The sequence below is a fragment of the Plodia interpunctella genome, chromosome 10, assembly GCF_027563975.2.
Source record: "Plodia interpunctella isolate USDA-ARS_2022_Savannah chromosome 10, ilPloInte3.2, whole genome shotgun sequence".
NCBI lineage: Eukaryota > Metazoa > Arthropoda > Insecta > Lepidoptera > Pyralidae > Plodia > Plodia interpunctella.
In genome coordinates, this window is record NC_071303.1 from 5030548 (window position 1) to 5053810 (window position 23263).

At 37.3% G+C, this 23263-nt stretch overlaps 1 protein-coding gene across 9 annotated transcripts in view; it reads right to left on the minus strand.

The window, feature by feature from the left end:
* The window catches only part of Fife (fife), a 90108-nt gene that overhangs the window by 5816 nt on the left and 61029 nt on the right, over positions 1-23263 (minus strand). For 5 of the 9 annotated variants that reach the window (XR_008405004.2, XM_053750203.1, XM_053750204.1 and 2 more), the window contains 15 exons: positions 19062-19176; positions 16154-16265; positions 14779-14932; positions 13398-13631; positions 12349-12524; positions 11006-11140; positions 9823-10061; positions 8795-8919; positions 7646-7814; positions 6793-6851; positions 3210-3400; positions 2730-2904; positions 1794-1947; positions 1188-1370; positions 451-618 (listed from right to left, as the gene is read on the minus strand). Coding sequence is in view for 8 of the 9 variants with exons in the window: in XM_053750203.1 (XP_053606178.1) it covers positions 451-618; positions 1188-1370; positions 1794-1947; positions 2730-2904; positions 3210-3400; positions 6793-6851; positions 7646-7814; positions 8795-8919; positions 9823-10061; positions 11006-11140; positions 12349-12524; positions 13398-13631; positions 14779-14932; positions 16154-16265; positions 19062-19176 (2389 nt within the window). In the remaining variant the exon portion in view is untranslated. The remainder of the gene's footprint in view (positions 1-450; positions 619-1187; positions 1371-1793; positions 1948-2729; positions 2905-3209; positions 3401-6792; positions 6852-7645; positions 7815-8794; positions 8920-9822; positions 10062-11005; positions 11141-12348; positions 12525-13397; positions 13632-14778; positions 14933-16153; positions 16266-19061; positions 19177-23263) is intronic. The other 4 variants (XM_053750205.2, XM_053750208.2, XM_053750207.2 and 1 more) reach the window with 4 other exon arrangements.

The window sequence follows — 23263 nt, forward strand, 5'->3', positions numbered from 1 at the left end:
TGAAAAAAAAATACGTATCACGAAAACTCGTAGAATAAAACTTGCTAGTTTTGATGTACCAAGTAGTCTTTAGGAGGCTTTGCGTTTGATACCTGTAATCCTGTATAGTGAACTTAGAAAAATATAAAGGTTGGATAAATTGATTGAGTATATAAAGTCGTAAACGAGTCCAACTTTAGGATCTAGACAGTACAGAAACAAAACAAAAGTGTAAAATAGAGGTGAATAGTGAAGTTTGAAGAGTGATTAATTTTGAAAAACCTTTCCACACAATTTATGGACAAAATTGCGTAATTCTATTATTTAAAGATTAAAAATGCAATTAAAAATATTGAATACATCAGCAAAATTCTGTACTAAATCTAATTGACAAATCTCGATTGGCACGTTAAAATGTAGTGGCAGTCGAATAGTGATCTATTATAGCGGGATAATAGAAGGTGTTCTTACGCCTAGCAGTGGAGCCGGAGAGCGAGAGCGTGCGGCCGAGCTCGCCCTTGACGGCGCGCAGACTGCGCAGGATGTCGTCGGGGTCGCGGCGCACGCACGACGAGCGGCGCCGCTCCGAGCGCCGCGCGCCGCCCGCCGCGCTGCCCTCGCCGCCGCCCGCACCGCCCTCTGCGCACACGCACCTACCTTCGACACTTTTCCTACGTACACTTTTCAATACGTCGCATCTACATTTAATAGGATTGAAAGTGGCGAAAGGAGTGTTTAATAATGCGACGTCATTAGCGCTCACTAGATTTTATCATTTTGTTATTATATGTTTATTAATATACAAATCAAAATTGAACTGTACTTATCATGATTTAAAAAGAAGTTGAATAGGTAGATGATAGGTTTTGATAGGCTCAATTGTTGAGTGTAAATGCGGCCACAATGATAGGTGCTAAAAATGTGCCGCGGTGCTTAATTATAACTATCAAGTAGGTAATTTAACAAACAGTATTATTTTACACGTAAGGGACATACATATAAACATAAAATTACATTATGTAGTAAAACCTCGTTGTGACAAAATAATCCATTTTTATGAATACACACATGGAAATATGTAAGTAGGTACACTTCAGAATTTGTAGTTGTGCTTGTCTATGTGCAAGAACGATAACAATAATACACGACCATTTTCCGTTTCATTTACACACAATATTGCGAACACAGAATTTTAAGAATATCGTTACCCTTTTCCTGTTGTTGGAAGGAGGAGCGCCGGGAGCCAGGTAAGGACCGGGAGAAGTCCTTGCCGAGCTGGTAGACCTCCACCTCCAGGGTCTCGGACTGCGAGGAGCCGCGCCGCGAGCCCGCCACCCACGCGTGGTCCGGGTGCAGCAGCGATGCGCACTCGCCTATCGAGTCCACATCATCTGTTAATAAACCCATTAGTCACTGATTTACTTGTCATAACTGGCTAGAAATAACTAGAATCTAGAGCTTATCTTTGTAAGAGGAAAATAACGTTTCGTTTGAAAGAAAATGATATGAGTAAAATCTAACTGACACATGATAATATCAATTATTTTTGATACAGCTATGTGTTATGCGAAATAGCTCTCATGCGGAATAATAAATTAAAGTTTTCAAAAAGAAGACAGAAATATAATAGAGAGAGTATAACGTAGATGCAAAGCGTAGGTTCCCCTCACATCCGCTCACAGAGTACAGTCAACAACGAAAGTAACTACTTGTTAAACATCGAAATACAACAATGACACATCAAACATCGAGAGTGATGGGAATGAATTAAGAGATTTTAAGTTATCCAGCGCGGCTTTCGTTGTCGGCTGTACCTGAGGCCGAGCGTTGGGAGGCGAAGTCCCCGCGCCGCAGCGAACGCGCACCCGTCAGAGAGCCGCGCGGGGACGCGTTGGCCGACCGACACCCGCGCTCCTCCAGGGTCCACCACACTGCTCGCTCCTCAGCAAAGGCCTTTTCTACTTCCATCTGAAATAAAAAGGAAATAACTCTGTATTTAATATATAAAGAAACTAAAATAATGGACAAAAACAAAACATATAAATACATACAAAAATAGTAAATACCATAATAACAAGCTGAGACTCTTATCGTAACAACTAAATAACTCCGCGCTAGTCACATCTTGTTGCGCTTATCTTTGTAACAACACGAACACAATACATCGTTGCATACCAGTGTTTAGTGAGCCGCCCGGTTGTGACGATTGCCTCACTACCCTACTTATTTTGTATTAAAGTTAACTTGCTTATTAGCTTATTTTATAGAATGTAGGTATAATGTAAAATACTGTATCTTGCGCGCAACGACAACATTGTAAATCTTTTTTTAGTTCAAAGTCCTCATGTAAGTGAATGTTTTCTAGAATAAAGATTTCTTTAACCCGATTTAGATAGCAGGTTTCAAGGGGGTGCAATTGCAGGTGGTACAAAAGATGCTATGGAAAGAGAGTACATAAAAAAGGATATTTTTAACCGATCGAACCAGCGGGAGAGTTTTACTTTTTAAGTATAAGTACATTTATCTTTTATGTGTAGATGCGAGTGCACCTTCGTGAAAATAATTATAGAGGCGTTCATACCATTGGCAAATAACTGATGAGTTAGCTTTTTTGACGACCTCGGTGGCGCAGTGATGAAGTTCTTGCCATTGAACCGAGAGGTCCCGGGTCTTTGTCCTAATATATATTTTTAAGAGTGAAATTTTAGACTACAAAACAAAATTATTAAAATAAGCGATGTAGAACTTACCGTGCACTCTCCAATGAGCACAGGTTCGATGCCCGGGCAGGCATCCCAGAGCGTCAGCTCCAAAGCGCGGCCCGCCAAAAGGTCAGCGGTGAGTCCCCCGAAGCCGAGAGTGGCATTCCACACCGGACTGCAAGACGCTGATGCCGGGTCTGTTTCCACTGGCGGGCAGCTCTCACTAAAATATTTGGAAATCAAATCTTGGCAAGTCTAACAATAATGCTATGGCTAGATGTAGCTTAATTATACCCTCGATATTTACTTAGACACTGCACAGTACATCAACAATACTGAAAAACTATATTTCATTTAATTAAAATTTGATCGCACGCAACACTATGTATGTGTAAAAGTACAAAAGGTGGACTTCATGCTAAAAGCATTATATAATAGTGCACCATTTGGTCAAACAATTCAATGTGGGTGCAAAATGAAAATATCAATGAAGGGTCTTCTTAGCGCCTTATGGTGCCTATTGCTTACAGTGAAGGCAGAAGTCGAATCCTAGCGAAGGCTTCAGGCTCGTCGCCGTAGCCGAGCGTGTGGTCTCGCGGCGGCAGGTCGTCTGCAGCAATCAGCACTACTACCAGCTTTCGCAGTTCGCTCTCGAACCACACCTGCAGCTGCGCGCGCGCCGACGGACGCTCGCGAGCACGCTCGGCGCGCTCTTGTTCCTAAATAGTCATACTAGCATGAAATAAATATAAATCTCTTATTTCTCTATTGTGTAGTTGTAGCGAAATGTCTTGAAGAGCAGAATCAGATTGAATTTATTACTTTTTTGTTTAAGTATTGTTACAAACTTCTTGAAAAACTATATATTTTTTGGTAGTCTTCAAACCACGTTACTACAACTAAAGGCTTAGTCAGACGGCCGAAAATATGTCAGCAATGACATCGAAAGTCTGTAAACCAGTGTCGCGGTTCTGAGTACTGACACTTTGTCGCTCATCTGATGGAGACAAAAACATATAAGTATACGACGGGTGGATTATAAGGCAAAAAAAAACATTAAAAAAAATATTTCGTCAAGACCTGATGCAAAATCTAATTGAATTGTAAATTTCTGGGGTATGCAAGTACTTTGAAGTATCATGCAGCAACCATCAGCTATTTGAAACCTCCATCAATAAGAGGAAATATTAGACTCTCATTCATTCAAGAAGTGCGACGTTCATTAATGCAATCATATCGCAATGGACGAGTGTTTCGATCAGTCGTACATTTGTTGACTTGTAGATTTTATTAAAGTAAACATGCTTCGGGCTGAGGCATATCTATGAAACATAAATCAATGAATAAACCGGACGCGATCGTCCGCCATGCAGTAAGCTGTATCATGCTGATACGGTTGGACAAGCTGCATGTATCTGTGGACCTACCTATGTAGCCGAAACAATAGTTTCTATTGCAATCAACTATAGGTAAATATACATTTTTTGTACCCTGCCTCATGACAAAGCGTTTTTGGAATAGGGAATGTCTATAAATATATAATATGTATACAAGACCATCTAAAAATATAAGTTGTATTTTGGGGTCACCTAATTGGAATAAAATCTAATGTTGTTCGAAACATAGCATTAATTAGGATGTGAAAGGGTTGAGTACACTAGTTGATTTTCGGTGTACCTATATTTAAAGTACCTAGTATTTAAATTTAAAGGCATGGTTTTACATAATCTAAGTTCATCTAAAATGCGCTTTCAGTGACAAATTAACAATAAGGTGGTCTATTTCTAGACAACAGCGGTAACTTACTTTTTAAAAGAACAATATTTGAGATGAATCGTCGAAGACTTGGTGATGATGAGAGAGTGTACCTATTGCAGAATGTGGCATGTCTGAGTATCGAACATTTGTTTATAAAGACCAATAACGAACTGTAGACGAATATAAGCGTTTGACAACACACATTGATAAAATTTGATCAATAAAAAATCACGAAAATAGTTCTTACAAAATTGCAAACACATAGTCTTAAGAAAACAATTCACTTTACGTCTTTCATAATTCAAAAACTCGTGTTACACAGAGGCTGTTCACGTTCTAAGTTTATGGTGCTCGCTATATGAGTACGCACATATCCACATTGTGCAACCGACATGCAGTTCATCATTCTGTAAGATCGTAACAATCAACTACTGAGCGGAGCGGTATGTACATCGTGTCGGAGTCGGGTCGAGCCAGAAGCGTCGGTGCGCGCCTGTCCTCAAGGGGTTCCGCGGTGCGCGTGCGTCACCACTCCAAGCCTTACACTAGTCGCTGCGAGCGCGTCCGATACATGTGCGGCATTACACTACGCTAAGTCAACAGCAAGACTCGGTATAACAGACACTCGATCGCAACATATGAGTCGGTACAAACGGGTATCCAGCGATGAAGAAGTTGGGTCGATGCGGCGAGCTGCGTGATTAGAGTCCATCGCTCCGCTTGCAGATGTCGTCTCTAGCTACCGCCCAAGGCCGGTAACTTACTGAATTCTCGCGTTTCTTCTTGTGTTATTGTGTGGAATTGTTTATAAATATGCCGTAAAGCCGATATGAAATTTTGGGGTAAATTGTCAAAATTGAAAGAGATTGCTAAGCTCTAAGCGGCGGCGTTCTAAATGCACTACAATAATTTAATTCGTACTGTTTTATAACACTAATAATCCACGGTATCCTATAGATGATACACTCGTAATAGGGACGTGTCCCCTAATCTACAATTGAATGCTAATACGAGCTCTTTTTGACTTACTTATCATGTGATTCATCGAAATTTGATTTAGCCGATCAGTCCCTAACACCGCCCGTTGCCGTTGGCGACTTTATGAAATTGGTCGGGTGATAAAAAAATAAAAATCTGAAAATAAGTAGGTAGTATTTTTTCACACACTTCTCTTATGATAATCATCATATAAACGATAACGAATATGTATAGATAACAGATAAAGTAAATATATAAGTAGGTATAAATATTTCGATAAACAAACAGAGTATCCCTTTCTCTAAGTAGCAAAGGTTAACAAAGTTAATTACAACTACGGTCGTAAATAGAAACACTAATCTCTTACAACTAAAGTAACGTGGAAGATGTTCGACTGATTAGTGCTACAGTATCACAGCAGATCAGCGGAGACCAGCCCTGCACTCGATGTCTTTATCCAACCCAAAACGGCGCCGCGGTCAGAGCGCTAATACTTCACGTAATGGACACAGGGGTGACTTAATTTAGTATCCTAAAGCCCCAGGTGGAGCGGTAGGCAGTAATGTACACAGTACATACACCAAAATCAATATTGACACAAGCAGATTCAACCTTTCGAAATAAGTTTTGGTTTGGATAAGGATGTGCCGAAGTGATCGCGCGTCGTCTCTCGTTCCGTCCTAGAGTGTCGAGCGACGCGAGAGGTGATTACACCGAAAGACATCTCCATTCTAGTTATACAGTTTAAAGTCAGGACGACTAATTACACTTAGTTAAAAAAACCTGCTTCAATGTATACATTGTCTTCATATAATTTTGTAGTCCTCACTTTATGCTGTGCATATAAATAAATAAGGTACCAACCAACATCCAGGAATAATGGAGTTTAATTAAGAAAAGGTTAATAGATCACATTTTAGAAACTTTAACAACTATGTTATTTATAAATATACTGCTTTATATAAATTATTCGAAAAACATGCAAATGCGATTGTGGTATATTGGCCAACATTATACACATTTGTGACATTACCTGGTCTCCCTTTAGTTAGGTATATTTGATTTAGTTAAATATATTGGATAGTTGTTCTTAAGTTTTTAAATATTTACAATTGGATAAAAAGACTACTACTTAGAATTTTATAGAGAGAAATGTGGATTTAGTTTTAAATTGTATGATCTATTAACCAACTGGTAATTTGAGTAAGTACAAAAGATTTTCGGTTGGATTACAAATAATGAGTGATCCGAAAGCGCAGAGGAGTAGGCACCGAGTGAGTCTCTACTAGAGTTTATGAAGGAGGAGCAGACGCTCAGTGTCTCGAGGTTCACAACACAGATCGTTACATTTAAAGCCTATGTGTGGGTATTATACCGGGGTTTTCGGCAATTTCCGTCGAGTCGGCGACGATGGTGATTTGTCGGTATCCGGTTCTGTGAACCAAAATAATGTGCATTACACTACTAGTGACTCTAACATCTGGGAACCCAAATTGGATTTTAGAAATCCGGAAAAGTGCATTAGGTTTAAAAAAAAGATAATAACTATAAATAATAATTTGAAAAATTTGATTATAGTGAGAGTGACGATAATGATAATTGTAGAAGAGAGGAACAAGTGAAACGATAATGCAGTGACGGATTGAAGTGTTGGCAGAGATAGCTGAAAAAATTACATGATTAATAAGAAGAAAATAGCGTGAAAAAAACAATGTCAATAAAATAAGAGAAGAAGAAAGAGCTTTCTGGACATAAGATACATAAGTATAAAATTAAATTATGTTGTGAAATCATCAAATCTCTGTTTATTAATAAATTAAATAGCGTCTGAAGTTATTATTGAATTAAAAACATTATTTGAAAGGCAAAAAGGTTTAAAACTGTAATGGAAAAGGAAGTATCGACATTTATCATATTGTAGCAATGTTGGTTTTAATTGCGATATATTTACATAAAAGTCAGAATTACAGCCTGGCAAAAATCGCGAGCTCGTGGTAATTTATATTTTACTTTTGGGGTATTTTTTATAAATGTTCACTCACGTCAATAAATGAAACAAGGATCATGCATTTTAAATATTTTACCAATCTGTATACTGCTTTAAATTTTCATCAAATTTTCTGTTTAAAATAGCAGATATTGTTTAAATATCATTAAGATAATCGGTATTAGCCTGCATTAGCCACTAAATTGAGAGCTTATTATAGGTATTATTAGGTATCAGATACCGTAGAGCGTGTGGTGGTGATGCGAGGGCTGGGCGGCAGGCGCGGGCTGGTCGTCCAGCTGTGGCGCGGGCTCCACCAGCAGCTCCACGCTGTCCCCGCCGCGCTCCAGCACTGCGCAGACCTCCTCGAAACTGCGTTCCGTCAGCGGCACCCCGCCCCATTCTAGGACCTACAACATCAATTATCTGTTTTGCTTTGTCACGGTACTACATTGGGAAACTAATTTATTTTATTGTAAAAAAGTTGTATATTATTAAACGCGCTTTATAGCTCATAATAATTGAGCATATTTTTCTAAAAAGGGAACACCCAGCATAAGAACACTTCTATGGATGGTTCCTTTCTGTATAAATACTGAAAATTACGAAATTCAAAAGATATCACGATAAAATATAAGAATAAAGTAAAAAATTAAAATAAAAAGTAAAATATAAAGATATAAACGAAATAATTAAGGTTTCGAACAAATATAACATTTTTCGCTAAGATACCCAATCGTGACGGTACATTAGAGTATTATTTAGTATGGAACATTTGGTAGAGTCCAAAAATGCGTGAAATTTTATTTTTGATAATGACCATGCTTTCAAAGATATGACATCTTTGAAAGCATGGTCATTATCACAGTATTTTTCACTGGTGATTTTCATTCGAATTATCATCAAAATAAAAAAATGTCATCTACCCTATTGCAAAACACGCCATTAAAGGCATAATTTAAATGGAAAAGCTATTTTCACATCGGCTTTGCAATTCACCGTGCCGTGGAGGCGAGACTATAGATCTCTATTAGCTACGACCTTTGATTTACACCTATGACACCACATAGGCACTACAAAAATAACTAGATAAATAAACTCTAAATTCGAAGAGAACAATATATACAGTTTACAAATTGATATTAATATTATATCTATTTTATTTACAAGCGTTTATTTACTTTCACTTCTCGTTTGTCCGTTTGTTATTAAATCTTGCTAGTTCAATATCTCCTACTTCCGATTATTCTTCAGTTTTCAGGACAGTACATTATTATGATAAATATTATCGGATGGTGCACCCGGTATTGGCTCCCAATTATTTTAAAAAATGGACTTATGGTCTGAATAAAGAAATTTTATTATTATTATTAATCATGTTAATTGGTACCTTGTCTCCCTGCTGTAGGCCGGCCAAGTCGGCTGGCCCTCCGGGCACGGTCCACACGATGACCGCCTCGCGTCGCCCGCTCGCGTCCGGCTTGCCGCCCACCACGCGCATGCCAAAACCGCGGGCTGAAACGTTTGTAATGCTGTCTCACTGTTGCCTGTCTAGAAGATCTAAGTCCACTTAAAAAAATAAGCTTTTATGAAGAATGGGTTGTGATATTATGATCAGTCAATTACATAACGTCAACCCCCTTTTAGTCTGTTTTTGTTGCCTATCAGCTGTCAATACTTTCTCTAAAGCAAACAACGCGTGAATCCCGGAATTACAAAAACTAGACGTGGATCCCAAATAGAATCAACTATGAATTTTAAAGTGAGTTAAAATTAATTTTTAATATTCAATGTTAATATCGTGATTCAAGAAAGTTATTATTTCTTTAATAGCTTCAGAAATCATACCTTAAGAACATCAGACTATAACTACTGTATTTCTAAACTCAATTTAGCAGAAGAATCTCATTTTAAATTATAAGATACAATTTGTTATAATTCTACACACAATTTACAGAAAACTTTATACGATTTTCTCGTTGTTAAGTTACAATTCCCTAGCTAGATAAACTGAATTCAAATCCTAATGAAATATTTATGAAACATAAAAGTGAAGATATTCGGTCGGAATAAATGGACGGATCGCCGGGTAGTTAGCTACGGCGAGATTTGGTATTCAGTTATCATTTGTTATTCTTTCTTTTGGGTCTTCTGAATAAAACCCTGAGAGACCGATGTCTCATTTTATTTATTTTATTTCTTTATCAACATCGTCTGTGCGTAGCTACGTTATTATTCTATTGGATTTCTGAAACAAATTTAGAATTATGCGAAAAATATTTCTTACAATTAAGTTATTTGACGTTATTAATTGATACTCTGCATGGAACACTGCATATGTGTACTTAAAGATAAAAGATTTTGAACCATTTTCGGGTATAAAATAGCCATATCTATAATTACAAAAAAAGTACTTACACCTATGTCCTTTATCAGTAGGGTCACGTCGCAAGGAGACGCGCCTTGGCGTGTGGTCATCTACATCATGTATGACGATCTTGATGGCTTCAGCGTCGACCGACATCTGGCGCGCGGCGGCGGCGGCCGCTGTGACTGAGACTGCCGGAGGGTCGGCCGCCGCGTCCGAACCGCGTGACCCGAGAGCGGCCATACTTCCCAGCGCGGCCGTGCGTTGCTGCAGAGCCGCTATGTCCGGCCTGGACATAACATTTTATATCTCTCTCTTATTTGAGCGTTTTCCCGGTTGCTCCTTTTCCGTTTCCTATTTTTTTCGTCCCCACATAACATTTTATACATATATCCATACTATAAATGCGAAAGTCTGATACAGAATCAGATTTATTTATTGCTAGTCACAAGTTTGTAGTTTGGTACATAGATAAACTAGTAGCCCGACCCGGCTTCGCTTGAATAAAAACATTATACACCTAAACCTCAGGAATCATACTATCTAATAAAAATACCTGCATCAAAATCCGTTGCGTAGTTTTAAAGATCAAAGCGTACATAGGACAGACAGACAACGGGAAGCGACTTCGTTTTATTTTATGTAATGATAATGAAGTGATATCTGTCTGTCAGGCTTCTACGGCTAAACCGCTCCGATGTTTATGTATTTTGAATCAAGAAACCCGAGGTCAAACATAGGCTACCGCTGGCGGAGTTGCAGACAACAACTAGTTACGTATATAGAAATATTTAATGATGTTGTCACAAAGATGTAAACACGTATAACAATAACATATATCACAAACATATAGGTATGGATTTTGACAAAAAAAAAGTAACCAGCGTAACACCGCGTCTTCTTTGAGACAAAGCGGCACATTACAGTACATCCTATATCCATACAATCATACCATATTAATAATAATATTATAAAGAGGAAAGAGTTGTATCTTTATAGTTTGTTTGAAATGAATAAACTCAAAAACGACTTGGTCAATTTTCATGAAACTTGGCACAGAGATAGGCGAAAACTTCAGGGGTGAGCTTCAGCTATTGCGGGCCACTAGTAGGCTATACGCTCATACATTTCATATTTTCGCGTTGCGTCATATGGCTGCACTTTGTTTGTCAATGATGTGATAATAGTAATAAATTTAAAATAAATTTTCGAAAATGAAGTTATAAGACTGACAGCTGGCTTCCTCGCCGGCGCAGGGGCCGGTCCTCATCAACGACGAGCCCGGAGAGCTGCGGCGCGTCGGCGTCGTCCGCGCGGTACGAGCCTCGCCGCGACCCCGCGCCCCCCACCACGTCCACCGCTGACGCCCTTGTTGTCATATAATTCATTGTTATTTTGACATAATAGCTTAATTTCCAAGTAATAAATATATTATGTTGTCTTTAGGACTAAGTAATTCACGGTTCGTGCCCGTGTCCGTGCTTTGAGGTTTGCGTCCAAATGCAAACCTAGGTTCTATAGGTTTATATTGTATTATTAATATTTGTGAAATTCTTGTGATGAAAACCAAATCAGTTAGTTTTATCTGATTATAAAAATAAAAAAATATATGGATTTTGTATGACTGTGACATCGTGTGAATTTACAATTTTTTGGAGTCAAAAAGCATTCCTAATAAAAACTAATAATAACTTTTTAAATAATTTTAAATAAATTGGCGAACTCAACGTATCTCCACGTTGTAACATATTTATGCCGTAGTACAATTGCGTCGTAGCACTGCCACATTGTACCACTTTCATGCTGTAGCACCGCTACGACGTAGTACCTCTACGTCGAAGCACTTCTATGCCGAAGCTGAATTACAACCTGCGCTAAATCTGAATCCCCTATTTTTTTAATATGAATTTTAAATATCGCAGTATTTATAACGATACGACTCCATATACAATTATTATAAACTCAAATATAAAACTTTATGAATGTAATATTTAAGTCGGTATCATGAAATAATTTTAATAAAAAGTAAATAAGTAAACTTCCACATTATTTATTATTCATGAAATACTTTCATTTTAATTAAATTTAATGAGTTCTAATATGTAACCCAACAACACATCTTTCACTTCTCATGCTCGTAAATTTTAATATTATGATCGGATGTAGGTCGCCTAACATTAGATTTTAAGCTCTCGAGCATAAAGTAAAATGAATTATGAAAATTATTTATAATAAGTAATAACAATTATTATTAACTATTATAAATCGTCTATGAATTTCTTTTTGGCTCAAGAGCGTAAAATAAAACAAACAAAAGCAAAATGCTTTAGAGCAAATGTAAAATCTAGATTATAATTGGCCAAGACTGAACAGTCATTTACAGCCCAGAATGCTTAGAGGTATTTAGAATATGATTGTCAATCTCCTCGCAATCGAAGTGAAAAGTATACATACACGTTGACTTCCACCAAAACTATCCACCTCCGTCTATGGCTCGAGTAGCTACGCCTCTAAAATGCTTCACATTGTTGGTTTATAATCCTATTATAATATTGAGTAAAGAAACAGATGATAACCTTCTAGACATAGGCGGAGGGGCAGCGAGGGCCGGTTGCAGCGCGGCAGATGGCTGGTCCTCATCGCAGGAGCGCTGGCGCGCGGCGGGCGCGCGCACTGAGCGGCGCCGCAGCGGGGCCGCCGCGCTCGGCCGCCGCGACTCCACGTCCGGCGTCGCGCTGCCGCCGCCCTTTAACTGCCGCAAGGGCAGCGTGGTTACAAATTCGTTTTGGTGCAGGGTTATCGACGTTGAGACAAAGCAGCGCGATGATGATTATATTTCCGCGTTGTGTCGAATTGTCGCACCACTTTGTTCCAATGAAGGTGAGGTAAGCAATTTCAACGTGACGGGACGACGTTTTGGATTGCAAAATGCGGATAAGGTGTAACTGTGCGGATAACTGTAAATAAAGTCGGGACCATCGGCATGATTTTTGTGACCAAAAAACCTTCCAATGACCGACTATTTCGAAAGTTACTTAACCGCCACAATTGCTGCCCAAGCGTATCGCTAACTTACTAACACTACAACTAACTTGGTAAATATATAATTAAATTAGTACTGGATTATTCAATAGGCAGGCATCATGTGCTAACAAGTAATTGCATCATCTCTACTCTACGCACTTCTACGACGTAGCGATTTTATGACATTGATATTATATGCAAATCAAAAGAATACATGTAGGTACGTACTTAATATTTAAACGCGAAAGTCTACCTGTCCGTTACACTTTCATAGCTACACCGGTGTACTGATTATATACTTAAAGATCGCAGTCGGATATACTATGGCTCGACAGGATTTTTAATTATTACATTTCTACTCTATTCATCTAATCGCGATGGACTTGCAGCTTTACTTGCACGAAGTCTATAGTATTCTAACGAAAATGGAGAGCTGTCCTTTAGACAGTTTAGACCATTTGTTTTACCTTTTTAATCACTTGTTGGTAAATACAAATAGTATACATAGAAATAGAAAATTACATTCATATACGAGGAGGACAAGGAGAGTTCATAATTAAAAATACTAAACACTAAAATATATATGTCAACCAAACATTACCTTCTCCAGCTCCTTCAAGGAGGCGGGCGAGACATCCGAATGCCGGCGTAGTTCTGGGGATCGAGGCGGGGCGAGGCCTGCGCTTGCGCCGCCGCTGCCGAGCCTGGCCTCGGAGTGCCGACGCTGGAGGGCGTCCAGCATCGGCACCTCCAGCAGCGAGTCCGTGCTGTCTTGCGCGGCAGGTGGCAGTCGCGGCGCCGCTTTCCGACGACACACCGAACACCGCCATGAATTCTAATACGGACATAAAATTTACTTAGAAGGAAAAAAATATTACTCACTTGCTTTTCGTACTTAAGATTATTATTATTACTTTAAGATCATTGTAACACTTGGGTCGCGAATAAATAATATGAATTACATTATTATGATTTTTTTTGTATTTTATTATGTGTAATATCTCAGAATAGTTATCTCAAATTAATAAAAAAAAACTTATTTACAACAATACTTACATGACATATCTCTATCACATTTATGTAGATTTTAACTCATCCATTTACATACTAATAAATTAAAACATATTTCTAGTGAATGGAGTTGAAAAGGTAAAGTTAAATCATTAAATACAATTTAAGAGTCCAAATAATTTAAGTAAACCGTGCCATAATTAGCGTAAATATTGTTCTGGTAATACGTTTAATGCTCTCTGAAGCGGTAAAATGGCTGAGCTTTTAAGATATAGACACACTGCTATTAATTACTACAAGAAGACGGGTCTTAACCAGACGATTTATGTTTACCTTCTCACTTTACAACCAGCATTTACATCAGAACGTTTATAATTGTGTGTATTCGGGATCGTGTACTAATTTCGCGCCTTCTATTTAATAATGGTTCAATCTAGTCGACTTGGTTTAATTTAATTGATTGAACAAGATAAGGAAAAATCTTTTTTTCCGTTTTCTTCTATTTTAACGATGAAATACTTGATAAATTGAAAGCGGAAGAAGCTTCTGCTGCTTTAACCGATACAGATAAAATAGTACGGGTCACGTAATTTTGACAAAAAGATGGCGGCTACTTAAAAATATATATAATATTTCTTTTATCTATCATAAATACGTAGAAAGGTAGATACTTCGAAGTCAGTATATCAATTGGAATATATATGGTACGGTCATTTTGATAGATTCAGTATTCAGCTTCTAGTGAAGGAAAACATAGCGAGAAATAGGCCTGTCTTGACAAATCTCTTGTATTAAATCATCTGATTTAATATCTACATACCTACATACCTACCTATGTATCTACATACCTACCTAACTATAAGCTAATTGCCGAGTTATATTGCACAAGAGTTAAAAGTTTGTTGTTTTAAGTAAATTTTGATGATGAAATGAGATCCTAAGTTGGATAAAGAAATTTGAGTTTGACATACTGCTTCTTCATCACTGGCTGGCTTGGAGTACGAGGAGCAGTCTTCGCAGACACGGTGTTGGCAGCCGTTGCACGTGTGGAAGACTTCGCCCGGCTTCAGAGCCTTGAGACACACGCGACACGCGCCCGCCCTCGACGGCGCCTTGCCTGCCTCCCTGAAAGGTAAGATTCCATTACAGCACAGACACGTAGCAATCCAATGATCTGACAACCAGGTATGCCGTTCCGTTGACCTTCCGAAGTGGAGGCGAAAATGTAGGAAAGCAGACCCGGAGCTCTGACACTCAACGACTGCGGAAGAAACCTACCAATTCTTTCTTGAATTATGCAATCTCTTAGTCTGTGAAATTGAGCTAGCATGGCGATGTAAATCTCATTTCAACAAATATCCACCTACATTAGAACTTTAAAGACCTAGAGGTTAATATATAAGTCTGTGATAGACTAGAAAAAAGATATTCGTGCAAGGTTGGTACAAAAATGAATCTGACTTATCAAATGAATATTGAAACTAAAGCATGGAAACGCTGTTGTTTATTAAATTTAATTTCGTGGCACTGCAATCAAGAACATTAACATTTTTAAGGGTAATTTCATAAATAATAAAAAGCTAAGTACAAGCTTTGCAGAGTGTTCTACAAAGATGATTAGTTAAAATAATAAAATATTGCAAGAATCATAATTGTCAATTATTGAGAAATGATGGTCCAAGCTTTGTAAAATTGCTTTGAGTATGTTTAAACAAACGTTTTAATAACAGCTTTCTCCTTCCATTTTAATAATTATTTTCGTAATTAACGCTTCAGGGTTGCAATACTAAGAGTTTTCACATAAGGTTCTTATTTTGGTACGTAGCTGTAGATATAAAGCAAGAAGTTCAAGCCTGTCGAGTAAATTAACGTCATCATTCCTAAAATTAATAAGAGTAAACTAATGTATAACATTCTTCCGAATACCTAATCAAAGAAGGATGTTTACTTCCACAGCGCACGAATATCTGACATCTTTTAATATTAAGGATCTGCTAATTTTTGTTTATTTTGTGTGTCTTTAGCATACGAATAAACATTTTTTTATATACTCTTCGCGGTGTGTAGTTGTCGCAAGACAACGTTCACAAAATTCTCAAAGAGGGTTGACATCAGCCCCGTGACAGGCCGTAAAACACTACCTCATCTCAAAAATTTTTAGACGTCTTAGCTGGGAATGTAACCGGGAGCACGCACAGATGAGAAAGATCTCAGATCCAAGTATCTTTAAGTACAAGTATTATTTAGCTTTTTGAGAAATAGCACATAGTTAATTTATTTGACGTAAAAAAGTGCATGTGAAGATCTAATTTCTGGATAAATACTTTGACATTATTAGATAGGTACCGTTCAGTCTTGGCGGGCTGTGTGGCGGCGGGTGGCGGCTGTGCAGGCGGCGGCGCCGGCGCAGGCTCGGCGGCGCCCTCTGTCGCGCCCGGCCGTGGGCCCAGTTTTGTTACTGCAACAGGAATAATGTCTTCACTTAGGAAGCACTATATAGGTATAGGTATATGTATATGTACAATAGTACACAAAGTAGAATTTAGTGTTTACTTTGAATTTTAGATTGGGCCAATACAATGTATTTTAATTAATGGCGAAATCTAAAAAATAACACAGCAGATTATGCTAGACAAGAAATCATATAAAATAAATTTTCTAGTATACTAGATAATTGATTTTATTATTATTAAGCACACAAGGAAATACTAAGAAGGAAATGGGGGCCACCATCCTTATCGTAAATTTTACCTACATTTTGTATAATGGTAAACTATAATACTAACTAATAAAATCCTTATCTAGTGTAGCATAAGCTCCTGTGGTATTTTTTTAGTTTTCGCTATTAATTATAAGAAATATATAAAAATGTCATACTGGTGTTAGTAGCAGAGAGCGTTCGCCGCGATAACTTCATCGATGATAGCACATCACTAACGTGAATTAAATTGCATGTACTATTGCATTACACACAACATACAAGTGCAGTTATCGGGCTCTCGGTATCGTGCCTTTAACACCTGATAAACTCCCCTAAGGGGTATAATCCCTCTCAGTCCTTTTCACGTCTTGACGACTCGATGCATTTTTAATGATTTTCATTGTTTTTTACTATTTGATGACATTTTATGATTTGACCCATTGCCTACATAAAAAAAGCTTTATACAAGCCGTGTAATGCGGCCGGTACTGTAGGATAGTTACGCATCAAGTATTTTTAACCCGAAATCATTTCGAACGTGTGTTATGAATATCTGATTGGCAATGTTGATGTAATTTTGGATCTAAACCGACATGATTTTAATTTTATCCTCTCCCTCGAGTGTATCCTCGCCTGGCCAATCGAAACGCAGCTTTATGGGGCTGAAAATATTATCTAAGTGTAATTAGATCGGGGCATCATTATGGACGGAAATGGATATTACCATAAGCAAATTTTAATTACATTTTTAATAATATTTAAATAACATAGCGACGTTAGCTAAGGTAATAAAAAATGTGTAATATACCAGTTAAGGAGAGATGTAAAAGTCGGAAATACCTGCAAGTAATAATTTAGCACGTTATGTTATCAAGGTGTAATAATTCTTCAGTTGGTGAACTATCCGCGCGCGGGTCGAGATTGGAGCAAAGTTTCATACTTGTTTATCTTGGGGGCCCCCTTAACCCTTATTTACGCCTCTCTAGGCACTCAAGTAGGATTAATTCATTTCAACGTAGCAAAGTTTATAAGGTAGCTCTTCGGATTGTACAAACATAGGGTTTGTTGCGTAGCTAACCTATATAACATGTATCGAATTACTAAGTATCTAATCTAGAATTTCAGAAATTCTACTTCTGCAATATAATTTATTTTAAAATATATATAGCTAACATTACTGGGCGTGTACTGCTGGTGTCATATTTATGTGTGATAGTTAAGTTTATGTATTATATAAAGCACTTGTACGTATGTATATTACTTAGAATACCGGAGTCTTTGACAGCTCTTTAGAGAAGTTCGTCGAGGAATTTATGATCATTTCTCAATATTCATACCGAAATATCTGTCGAGTATGCCGCTGTGGCGCGGCACGCATTGTTGGTGAATTCCATCCTGGAGGTAGACACAAACTGCCGACTTATTTGAATTCCCATCACTTAATTTAATTCAGTAACTCATAACAATGAGCTCAATGTAATTTGAGTTTGAATGAATCGGGGTTTATTTCGTAAGCGATCAATTATTGATTTAATGCAAGCCTCATCGCACGGACGCTCCGCTCTTAAGAGATAAGGAGTGGAAGATTATACTTTATATTTAAAAATAGGTTTCTTAACTTTGAGATTTTGATTACAATGCAGGTTATTTACAAGCATGCGTACATACGCATCTTTATCACGATAAAGGCCCAAATTGGTCAAATATGTAATCAGAAATTTTGCACTTGATCTTACAGTAATAAATGCCTATTGTAGCTCAATTTTCAATTGGAGACATTTTACGAATACAAAATTAATGAGGGTAGAAAATTTTAGGAGGACCAGGCCGATAACGTTCTAAAATTACAGCAAAAATAAAATTCATTCCTTACTCAGTAATGAAGAGCGGTTATTTAATAATTAGAAGATGATTTTCATTTTGTTATCCTAATAAACTTTTCACAACAAAAATGTATCATATCATATACATAATTTAAATTGATGGAACCTCCTATAATTATATACTCGTAAAAGTATAAAATTAAGTAACGTGTAACACTCAACATTTCTAGTGTTGCTTTTTTGTATACGGTGAAGTTTTAGTTAGTTAATAACTTCGCGGGAACTTTAACCGGCTCTAACAATTTACCTCTAGCATTAATAAATTCACTGCAAGACGTGTACTTGAAAGCTTGCTTTTCCGTACAACGATAAATAAACGAGTATGATGTCTGACATAATCGCTTTGATATACACACATTATACATATATGATATAAGTAAGTTTCAGTTCTAGTTATTTATTGCAGTAGGATGAGCCATATTTGTTAAATGAGTACCCGATCCTGGATATGGGAACCATTAGGGGCATAGGTTTGGAATATCTAGGTATTCAATTAATGTACGTGCTAATGCCACTCTGGCCGGAACAGAAGGTGTTTGAGTAGTAAAGGTGTTTGAGTAGCGTTTGCCGCAGCTTAACGAAAAGGTGCCAGGAACCCAAACACAGTGCCTGTGTAGATAAGGCTTCTGATATAACTCTATAATGTATATCTGATTAGTAATATCCCCACCTTTATCTTGAGCGTTGAGTAGTGAGGAGGAGAGTGTCTGCCGCAGCTTGCCGAAGGTGCCTGGAGCCTCAATCTGGCCCGGCACCGTATTGGGGCTATCCTCCGTCGCCACCATCTGTAATGAAACCCATTCTTATAGCAAGTTACCGATGTACTTTTAGTAGTAGTTTCCGATTAATGCAAACTTATCTGTCGAAGATGAAAATTCACTTCCATTTATGAGAATCTATAATGAAAAAAATGACTGTACAAAGCGTTAAAAATGCTAAAGAAACACGAATTAGCCATCCAATAAAAATACTTTTAGCCAAAGTAAACCTGATATCCTGGAAAACGACTCCACAGGGCGATAAAACTCTTCATACAAAAATAACGACTCAGTAATACTGCCGTAAATTTTATGGAGAGCAACAGATGGAGAATGAAATACATCAGAGCCGGGAAAATCAATATCCCCGTCTCCCAAACTCCGCTGAGGAGCGGTTTTATTGCCTCGCTCGCGACTCATCTTTAACTTTTTTCTCAATAACAAGGAATCCGATATAGAACCGTCAATGGCTCTCAATGGCAAATTGTGGGCGACTTAACTTTTAATGATCTTAAAAATAAAGTAACTATACCTACATATTGACTGTCTGCAGTACCAGACAGTATTAGCATAATAAATTATTATTTTTTTACGAAAAAAGATTCCGCAATAATTGTGTAAGCGGCCGCTTGATAACGGACGTTGTAAAGCGAGTGCGGGAAGAGAGCCGGAAAGCCCGGACGGAAGGATACTGTAGAATCACAGTACCTTCGAGAAAGCCACTGGGGGAGCTTAAATGATCGTTCGCTGGATACATTTACGGAGCTAGCTGTCGTGTATAAAGAAGATTGAGTAGGCTGGAGTAGACTAAATTTTGTACACAATGCCCAAGACCCAAAAGTAATTTTAAATGCTATAATATCCCATCGGATTTTGCGAAGATGGATTTGTGATTCAGTGGACAATGTAGTTATTATACAATAGTTTCATGAATATTAGATAAGCGGCCAGTTGCTGCAATGAAGACTTCAGGGACTGCTGGGTTTTGTGGCCAGATCAGACAGACCTCCGAGACTATAATCCGAAATTGTTACATTTATTAGGCGAGAGAGGAGTAAATTAACCATATGCCTAATTAGGCACTTTCCTAACTTAGGCATATGGTTAATTTACTAGATATACCATAGACTAGACATGCTTTAATAAACTTTTAACACTCTGATTAGACTTGGAGTATCTTTTCTTTGTTTTGTCCCTCTCTCTATCTGGAATATTTGGTATTGAAAGAACGAGACAATACAAAGAATAACTATTCCCAGGCTAATCAGAGAATAACGTTTTTATCAATAAGGGGGATATAGCACATCCAGTCTATGAGATTACAAATATGTTTACCCCAATTTTAATTTTAAAATATTTCTTTATTTATTATAATTATTTATTCTTAATTATTATTTATTTTAAAATTTTAAGGAAAAAACACCTTAAACTTTTGAAGATTTGACTGCGATTTTACATCCAGCCGCCAACCTGACATCAACCCTCCTTGGGAATGCTATTATTGCCTATCAGTTTCCTAGGCTGTATCCCTTAGTCGCCTCGTACGACAACCACGCGAATATATGGAATGGCGCTATTCTAACCATATGCACATAACAATAAGCGACATATTCCATCTAAAGAAGAAAAAACCGAATGTATACGTAACGATTTTGGGAGCTTAGATTTTGTATTAATGTTATTATTATGGGGAATTATGTCGATATACTACGAAAAGATGACCTCGGCGTACATACATATACAATAACTATTTAAAGGACATAGTAATATGTATAATAGACGACCTCGGTGGCGCAGTGGCAGTGGCAGAACCGAGAGGTCTCGGGTTCGATCCCCGGTCGGGTCATGATGGAAAATGATCTTTGGGGCTAGCTCAATCTGTGTAATTTGTCCTAATATATTTATTTATAATAAAACTGTAGTTGATGGTTCTATGGATGTGTAGCGTGACCTAAAGTTACGATCTTAATGCGTATTGGATTATACTTTACCTACACACAAAGTGCAAGGTCACCGTAAAAATTGGTAAACAAATGCTACACGCACTGATATTTGCTTATATATTTTGCTTACCTAAACCTTTTAAAATTTGTATTTCCTGGATCAATTGATACCGAGCAACTAAGCGCATATAATAATAATTATCCATATCCCTCGATGACTATAATACCTACGCCAAATGCCCTCATAGATCCCTTATAAAGCTATTAGATGTCAGCAAACATAGTTTGCATATCATCCCTGTTCGGTCAATAGCCGTATACGAGAGTGGATGCTAGTTCGATTAAGCTGAGCCGTACCGGTAGAGATTTTTGAGATAAAGCAGGTCATGAACAGGCGGTGTTCATGACCCACTGCGGGGGGTGGGCGGGGGCGCGACGGCCCTGTTTGACCCACTTGTTGCCTCCGCCCGCTATTTACATTACAACTCTAATTGCTGTTGGCACACGGCAGGTGTGGGCCTTTATTTTATTGCGTCTTCTGCTCACCATTTCTTAATCATTGCCCGACTCACAATATCTGTGATGGCGAAATATGTTGGTAATGTTTTAATTTAAAAAAGTTATGTTGTGGTTTTATCGCATTGAATCGCATCGCAGCTTTTTTACTTCGACTATACGTAGTTGTATGTTTGTACCTGATAGAAAAATGCCTTATAGAAATAGCGGATTATGAAGAGTTTAAAACTGTTGTTACATGAAAGGAAATACATACCAATAATGAAAGCTATATACTTCGTTTCTATTATCTTTCATAGCTCAGATTTCTAAATGTAAGCCTATATCATAACCACGTGAATGTATATATGTAATTGGAATCTAGGAATAATGGAAACATAGAGCCGCCACATATACATGTATTCATTTATTTGTGTTGTATTGTATAAGATATAAATTTATGCCGTTATTATTTCTTTAACTGAGGAAAACTAATGCTGTCATTTATCGTTTAGATTAATATAACAGATTGTTCAAAAGTATATTGGAAAAAATTTAACAATTCCCTACAAATCGATTGATCACATAAAGATGAATAAGCAGGGCTCAGATACCGTTGGGTTTTTTGAAATGTTTTAATGTAATATACCTGCCTAACTAAAAACGATTTTATTTTGGTTTTGTTTCGTAATTGATCGTTATAAATAACAGGTATGATATAACAGATAATACAACATAATCGAACTAAAAAACTGTCAATAAAAAGTTTTTTAAAATAAGATTCCCGTGTATTAGATACTTTTAAAACTGATAAAAAAGGAGCAAACAAAAGAAGACTACAAAAAGAAAGCTAACTTGAGAAATTTACTGGTTGCCGGCGCCTTTCATTCGCGACTTAGGCCCTTCAGAAATCACATTAAGGCAGTGGAGCCCGGCCGGTCGGAACTACATCGGAATAAATCTGAATCAGAGGACGTCTCCGGATCTCCGTGATCCGGCCCGAGATTTCGTCTCGTCTTGATATAACTACTGACTACCAGATTAAATTGTTTCAGTCAATTTTTTTGAAATTATATTATACTAAAAGACTTATACTTTGGTTAAATATAACCAAACGACAGGAAGACCAGATAATCAGTATTGGCAATGTTACCCTTTTGGGCACGTTGCCGCAGGATGGGCTGATGGGCTGTACTAGTTTGTAATTAACTTAATTAAGTTTATTTTCAAATTGAATTAAAATGTAATTGGACTTCGAAGATAAAATATATACTCTATATTGTACCAAGTTTTAAATGCCATCCAAATGAAATAAAAGTTCATGGCTAAAAGTTGATGGCTTTTCTTTTTTGCCTGAAAAAGTAAGAAATATCCTTGCATTCTGACTAAAACTCACGTTTATATAGTAGGATCGCGTTTAAGTTTCTCAACAATTCAATTCGATTTTGGAATAAACTTATGAATTTCATAAATATATCAACCATGATTGAATGGAGAAGGTAAATACGTCAAGATGAAGGGTTGCTTATGAAAGTATTCCATCAAATATTCTTTTTAGATTGATCGATTTGTAAATGTATAAAAATTTGTGCACCCCCTCAAATCAAGTAAAGGAAAATTTATTTTTAAGAAACACTTTTAATTTTTAGTTTTTCTATATAAATAAGTATTTAACA